At 45.9% G+C, this 7,183-nt stretch overlaps 2 protein-coding genes across 2 annotated transcripts; one reads left to right on the top strand and one right to left on the bottom strand.

Annotated features, from left to right (window-relative positions):
* The first annotated feature begins 658 nt into the window (after positions 1-658).
* On the top strand, positions 659-2,923 carry LOC102700731 (probable 4-coumarate--CoA ligase 5). Its single transcript, XM_006659398.3, has 5 exons — positions 659-1,748; positions 1,915-2,113; positions 2,218-2,431; positions 2,531-2,633; positions 2,728-2,923. Exons 1-5 carry the CDS (start codon positions 768-770, stop codon positions 2,848-2,850), a joined length of 1,620 nt encoding a protein of 539 aa, XP_006659461.1. The 5' UTR covers positions 659-767; the 3' UTR covers positions 2,851-2,923.
* Positions 2,924-3,053: 130 nt separating this feature from the next.
* LOC102701014 (cyclase-associated protein 1-like) lies at positions 3,054-6,334 on the bottom strand. Its single transcript, XM_006659399.3, has 10 exons — positions 5,997-6,334; positions 5,678-5,846; positions 5,486-5,550; positions 4,773-5,046; positions 4,516-4,672; positions 4,316-4,425; positions 4,171-4,226; positions 4,043-4,099; positions 3,794-3,937; positions 3,054-3,446 (listed from the first exon to the last, which is right to left on the bottom strand). The coding sequence occupies exons 1-10, from the start codon at positions 6,276-6,278 to the stop codon at positions 3,360-3,362; spliced, it is 1,401 nt and encodes a 466-aa protein (XP_006659462.1). The 5' UTR covers positions 6,279-6,334; the 3' UTR covers positions 3,054-3,359.
* Positions 6,335-7,183: the final 849 nt, after the last annotated feature.

Below are 7,183 nucleotides of genomic sequence, written 5' to 3'. Positions count from 1 at the left end.
AGTTAGTAATACTATTTTAAATGCCAAGTGATTTTAATTTATGCTTTTAAAAAAATTGGTAGAATTTTTTTACTTTTTAGCAGTCTAAAAATGGAAACAATGGCAATGACGAACAAAATCCCTAAGATTAAATTCTAATTTAAAACCAGGTTCTGATTTACCAGCTGAGCAAAATCTTAGGGCATGCTCGGAGAACTTTTTCTAGCTGCAGCTTTTAAAAAAGTTCCCCGAATAATCTGTAGTTATAGATTCTGGAGAGTAAACTAAGAATCAAGAATATGAAGAAGCTGATTTTAAGAGTTTTTTCAAATTCTCATAAGCTGGCTACCAAATAACTGCTTCTCAGAATTTATAAGCTGTCCAAACATACCCTTAGTTTTATGACAAAAGATGCGTTCACGCTCAGAAGCACGCGTTGTACAGTGTGAAATGTATTGTTCATGCTGCTTAATTGGAAGATTAATTTAACTTAGCCACAGTCTCAGCAACAGCAGCAACTACTCATCCTTGGACATGGTCCGGCGAATTGGTGATCTGGTCATCATCTTCCCAAAGAAAGTGAAAAAAAATAGTAACACCACTAGTTCAAGCTCCCCACCAAACACCATTGCCTCCACTATAAAGCGGAACTCTCCAGCTTCTTCTGCTCCTCAGGAGTTGGCCATTGTCATCGCACGCACTCCCATTCCCGCACACCAACCCACCGGAGAAGAGCTAGTCGCCTCGTCTTGCCGCTTCGCCGCCGTCGCCGCCGCCGACGCCGGAGAATGGGTTCTTTGCCGGAGCAGTTCGTCTTCCGCTCGAGGCTGCCCGACATCGCCATCCCGGACCACCTCCCGCTGCACGACTACGTGTTCGAGCGCCTCGCCGACCGCCGGGACCGCGCGTGCCTTATCGATGGCGCCACCGGGGAGACGCTCTCGTTCGGCGACGTCGACGCGATGTCCCGTCGCGTGGCGGCTGGGTTAAGCTCGCTTGGCGTTCGTCACGGTAGTACGGTGATGCTGCTGCTGCCGAACTCGGTTGAGTTCGCGGTGGTGTTCCTCGCGTCGTCACGGCTCGGCGCCGTCACCACCACGGCCAACCCACTGCACACCCCGCCGGAGATCGCCAAGCAGGTGGCGGCGTCCGGCGCGACGGTCGTGGTCACCGAGCCGGCGTTCGTCGCCAAGGTGAGCGGCCTCGCCGGCGTCACCGTCGTCGCCACCGGGGACGGCGCCGAGGGGTGCGCCTCGTTCGCGGACCTCGCCGCCGCCGACGGCTCGGCTCTGCCGGAGGTAGCCATCGACGTCGCCAACGACGCCGTGGCGCTGCCGTACTCGTCGGGCACGACGGGGCTCCCCAAGGGGGTGATGCTGTCGCACCGCGGCCTGGTGACCAGCGTGGCGCAGCTCGTCGACGGCGAGAACCCGAACCTCCACTTCCGGGAGGACGACGTCGTCCTGTGCGTGCTCCCCATGTTCCACGTCTACTCGCTCCACTCCATCCTGCTCTGCGGCATGCGCGCCGGCGCCGCCATCGTGGTCATGAAGCGGTTCGAGACCGTCAAGATGCTGCAGCTGGTGGAGCGCCACGGCATCACCATCGCGCCGCTCGTGCCGCCCATCGTGGTCGAGATGGCCAAGAGCGACGCCCTCGACCGCCACGACCTCTCCTCCGTCCGCATGGTCATCTCCGGCGCCGCCCCCATGGGCAAGGAGCTGCAGGACATCGTCCACGCCAAGCTCCCCAACGCCGTGCTCGGACAGGTAACCAGACCTTCCTCCCCTCTCGTCTCTGACCAGACAACACGAATTTGAGTATTTGACCAGACCAAATTACAACTTTTTTTTAACATAATGAGACCAAATCACAACCAATATATTATGATCTATTTCTATATGAAATGAATCTGATGTGAATCTGTTTGAGCAGGGGTATGGGATGACGGAGGCAGGGCCGGTGCTGTCAATGTGCATGGCGTTCGCCAAGGTGCCGTCGCCTGTGAAGTCCGGCGCGTGCGGCACGGTGGTGAGGAACGCCGAGCTGAAGATCGTCGACCCCGACACCGGCCTGTCGCTGCCCCGCAACCAGCCGGGGGAGATTTGCATCAGGGGAAGGCAGATCATGAAAGGTACGCATCAAAATTCACATTTTTGTTTAACTTCACGAAAAAAAAGGAGCATTTTTTTGACTGGTCGAAGCTGACACGTTCCTGGTCATGGCGGGTACGTGCAGGGTACCTCAACAACCCGGAGGCGACGGAGAAGACCATCGACAAGGACGGGTGGCTGCACACCGGCGACATCGGCTTCGTCGACGACGACGACGAGATCTTCATCGTGGACCGGCTCAAGGAGCTCATCAAGTACAAGGGGTTCCAGGTAGCCCCTGCCGAGCTCGAGGCCATGCTCATCGCCCATGCCGCCATCGCCGACGCCGCCGTCGTCCCGTAAGTTCCCCGGCGTGATCAACTTCGCACATGCGTCCACGCACGACACAGACTCTGAACATCGGCTCGACTGAATCATGTCTGAATTTCTCAACGCAGGATGAAGGACGATTCGTGCGGCGAGATCCCTGTGGCGTTCGTCGTGGCATCCGATGGATCAGACATCACCGAGGACGAGATCAAGCAGTTCGTCGCGAAGCAGGTGAGACCATGATCAAACTGATTGTCCCTGCAATTAGTCATTAACCTTAGCATCTGATCAAGTTGAACTAAAACGTCGTGTCTCTGCGTATCAGGTTGTGTTCTACAAGAGATTGCACAAGATCTTCTTCGTGAAGGCGATCCCGAAGGCGCCGTCAGGAAAGATTTTGAGGAAGGACCTGAGAGCGAAGCTTGCCGCCGGAATTCCTGCGTGCTGATGAAACTGGCATGAGCTGCTTTCCTGAGAAGTCCAGCTACCTCTTCTTTTTTTTTTTTAGTTTCGATCATACTTAAAAGATATAGAGAAATTTGAACTTGATGTAGTCCGCAAGGCACACTCCCTCTGGATATATATGAAAGTTTATGAGGTGATTTCACCAGAAACACACAAATTTGCCGCTAACCCTTTTTCTGTCACACGCATATGAATGAACTGAAGCCATTTTTTTTTCGTTTGAGAATTGAGACTCGAGAGTATATTGCATTCAGTAGAACTGTTACAAAATTACTGAATTACATACATCCTTATTTGACATCAGATATGTTGTTTCTTCCTAAATTGGAAGTAGTTGGAACTGTAGGATTATATGTTATGGGAGGGAAAAATGTGCAGTACCTGAGTCAAATGAACAGAACTGGATTGCTCCATGTTACAAACCAGGATGGGAGGGTAGCTAGTTAATCTAAACAAAAGAAAGTAAATGTAATAACAAACGAACAGAGCTGGTCAGCCGCCGGAGTGACATGCTGGTGATGTTGTAAATTGACCATCTTTGAAAGCATGAATGAACTGCTGGGGTAAAGAATGCTCGGCCTGCAAATGACAAACGAGGACAGATGCAGTGGATGTTATGCTGCAATCTGAGAAGATAAAAGTGATCATTTCTAGAAGTTGGACATTTCAAATGTCCAAGTAACAATTGATATTGGCTCAATTGGTAAGAGATTGTGGGTATACCCTCACCCAGGTTAAGACTTAAGAATGACTAAAATTTAGGCCCCTTTCTACTATTTTTCTCATTGAGAAGACAAAAATCGTTCCTACTAAGTTATATTTCCTCTTAAAGTCTAAGTGCGGCATAATTTTGACTCGGAAAGAGGGAATATTGATATATAAGGTTCAAATATAAGAGGTTCAAAAGAATTTAGAGAAGTACTCACCCAATCACCATCGCTGTTTGCATCTGGAACAAGAGCATTAATTTCACTAGATTTAGCAGTCGTTATAGATGTCTCTAAAGATTCCTTGCTTAAATAAAGTTGGCAGCCAGAAGTATTATCGATTGATATAGTTGGAACTGAGCCCTGAAAATCATTAAATAACATATGAGGCTGTTTTCATCGATGAGGCCAAACCCCAACTACTTTATGCAATAAGTATTTGATATCAAGAAAGCAGATCTCATCTACCTCACATTGGACCTCTACACTGTTACAGTTTACAATTTCACAAGCGGCAACAACACCCTGAATTATACGAAGAAAATTAATAAGGAAATCAATTTGCATTAAAGGTGGTCTATTACTCAATAATATACCTTGAACAGTAGTCCCATTTTTCCACACTTATCAATAGTTATGTTGTTCACTTTTCCTGCATAACATTATAGAGAAGCGTGCTTAAGCAGTTCCTATAAAAATGATGCATCTAGCAAGTTCTTTAAGTAGATTGATGCAAAGTACCTTTGACTTGTAGCACACAATCCTTGCATCCAAATACATATACTGATTGCTTGGTGTCACAATCTTCAATTATTAAGTTCTTGTTGCCAATGTGGTGTTCAACGATCCATCTGAGATAAATGTGTGAATGATGTGAGATTATTTTTCATCCATTTTCATATTTCTGGATACAATAATTCAGAAAGGGAAAGTGTAAATACTTGCGACCCATTTGGAGTTCCAATCTAGCAGGGGATTTGGTTGAACTTGAGTAGGGTGCCTTGTGAGCCTCTTTACGCTCTTTTCCTTCAGTGGCTACCACACCAGTTCTATCTGTTCTATTTTTGCTCTTCATGTCAGCTGTCACCGTCCTAAGACCTGTAGAAGATGAAGCACTATTCATCGCATAAGAGTACATAAATCAAGAAGGTGAAAAATGTGACCACAGAAAGTCAAACGGAAATCCAAATTTATTGACCTTGTGTCATTGATTTCCCGGAGCTGATTTCAGCAAAAACAGCCGACATTCCAGTTTTTGGCTGAGATGACTGAGATGAAGAGGTGAAAAGAGACGCAGAAGGAGGGCAGGGAGCAGAAGGTGCCTTGCTTGTTGAACTCCCAGGAGGTAGCCACACGGGACCTAAAGGGTAAAACTTCTTCACATAGTCACGCAATGTGGGTACAAAGAGCTCTTTTAGAGCTTTCGCCCACTCTACATGATCAGAATCCTTATTTTTGTACTCCACAAGCACCTGAAAAAAAATTGCCGTTTGATACAAATGAGATCAAACCTGTTCTACTATGAGTCTAAGTAATACGTGTACATGTGCCGGTCAGCCTTTAAGGGTGAATTGATGATCAATGCACCATTTTCTCATCTTTTCATCCAGAAGTTATTGTCATTTTCCTTATATTTTGAGCAAAGGAAACATCTAGATTATCTTACTGTACTGCTGTCTTCCACATTAAAATTAGAAACAAGAAAAATAATAGTTTCTTGTTAGTTTTTAAAGCTCTGAACAAAGGAAAAATATTGAGTATTTATTGTAGGATTTTTTTTTATTGTTGTACAATGTTTTGTCTGATTCACACCAATCCTCCCCTTTAAGTTAAAAACAGTAATACTATTATACCACTGAAATTTAACTCCCGTTCGGAACCAGAACCACGAGTTATCTAAAACTGATTTACCTTATTGCTGTAAAACTCTGCCATTTGCCAACTCTCTTCTACATGGGCAATTGGAAGTGGCATACCTGAAAAGAGAAATCCACAAACCAATTAATCCACAATGATCGAGCCACCGTATCAAGAAAATATTGGCTTGCTTTAATTGAACTTGAAAACCTTGGCCCTACCAAAAGGTTGGAACTTGACACTAACCACAATCTTTTCCGGTGTACCCAATCCACGCCAAAGCGGACAAGCTACCGGCGGCTGCTTTCAGATGATTGCCATGGCTGGATCTCGTCCCCTCCGCCAACGCGTTTGCCTCCAATATTGCCTCATTCAGAGGCCCCATGAACGCTGCCATGGAATCCATGGTTGGTTTCTGTGTGCCGAATCGATCCAGCACACAAAACACAATCAATCAGAACAATGCCAATGTACATATACTCAATGATTGACCAAATCGGTGCCATCTGCGACGAATTCGATGGAAAGAAAAAAAAGAGAGAGATTGGGCGAGCAAGAAGCACACCGGAGTTTCCTTGGTCCTGACAAGAAGGTCCTTGCCAACCAAGAACGCCTTCTCCATCACCCTGGTCACATCGGCGACCTCCGCCCCGATCTTGCCCGCCGCCGCCGACACCCTCCCGACGGCTCCGGCGACGAGCTCCTCGAACGCCAGGACCGCGGGGTCCTGCTGCGCCGCCGCATGGTCGACCTGGCCGCCGCCGCCGCCGCTCACCGTGCCGGCTCCATTGAGAGCTTCGAGCCGGGACACCGCGGCCTCCAGCCTGCCCACCAGGGATTCCTCCATGACGCCCGTCCGTGCGCTGCGGATCGCTAGGGAGCGGATGATCGGGCGCGCATTTGAGAGGAGAGAAAATGGCGAGGAAGTTAAGCGAGCGAGAGAAATGGCGGAAGCTGATCCGCTGCCGGGAGAGCCGGGCACGTGGACATCTGTGCGTACCTGAGCCAACAGAAGGGGAAACTGTTTTAAGCATTTCATGAAAATCGACTCGAATTACATATTATTTAAATAGTCATCAAAAATATAAAAAAATTTATAAAGATATATTAATATGTGATATATCAACACATAAACATGCAAGTTAAAATATAACTTCTATAGTCCATAGCAAAAATAACAAATATATGATTATGAGTATGTGTATATTATTTACTGTTTAATTTATTATTTTTTTATGAATTGTACAAGTCATATTTTAACTTGTATGTTTGTGTGGTGATATATCACATATTAATCTATTTTTATAATTTTTTTATATTTTTATAACTATTTGATATCATACAATTGACGAGAAGCTGATAAGCACATGTCCACTCGAGAGTTTAGAATCCACACTCAGGTGCAGCGTTCTCTCCTTTTTCCTTTGTTTCCAAATATACTATAATTTATATACTGTTTAAAACAATTTAAAGATGGAGAAATAAACTATAATGCCTTTTAGTTATATAAGGAGAAAAGAATGTTTTGAGTAAAATGGGAAAAAATTCATGGAAGATGATTAATAAGACGTATAGTAAGGAGTAGTGTATAATCCAATATGTTGTTGATTAACAAAATTCAAACTTTAGAATATCTTACGTACAAGGACCGAGGGAGAAAGTAGCATTTCCGATGTCCGATCTATACGGCGATTGCAATGGTTGTCACCAAAAACTACTGATACGTTTTGGATTATTAAAATTAAAATTTAG

Source organism: Oryza brachyantha, chromosome 8, assembly GCF_000231095.2.
Source record: "Oryza brachyantha chromosome 8, ObraRS2, whole genome shotgun sequence".
In the NCBI taxonomy this organism is placed as follows: domain Eukaryota; kingdom Viridiplantae; phylum Streptophyta; class Magnoliopsida; order Poales; family Poaceae; genus Oryza; species Oryza brachyantha.
Note: the sequence above shows the minus strand (reverse complement) of the source record. Positions and strands in the feature narration are given on the sequence as shown.

Coding starts and splice junctions, on each gene's coding strand:
- LOC102701014 (XM_006659399.3), bottom strand. CDS start 6,278: ATGGAGGAATCCCTGGTGGGCAGGCTGGAGGCCGCGGTGTCCCGGCTC. Junction 5,551..5,677: donor GTACACCGGAAAAGATTGTG/GTTAGTGTCAAG, acceptor TTCTCTTTTCAG/GTATGCCACTTCCAATTGCC. Junction 4,100..4,170: donor AAATGGGACTACTGTTCAAG/GTATATTATTGA, acceptor CGTATAATTCAG/GGTGTTGTTGCCGCTTGTGA.
- LOC102700731 (XM_006659398.3), top strand. CDS start 768: ATGGGTTCTTTGCCGGAGCAGTTCGTCTTCCGCTCGAGGCTGCCCGAC. Junction 1,749..1,914: donor CCAACGCCGTGCTCGGACAG/GTAACCAGACCT, acceptor CTGTTTGAGCAG/GGGTATGGGATGACGGAGGC. Junction 2,634..2,727: donor AGCAGTTCGTCGCGAAGCAG/GTGAGACCATGA, acceptor TCTGCGTATCAG/GTTGTGTTCTACAAGAGATT.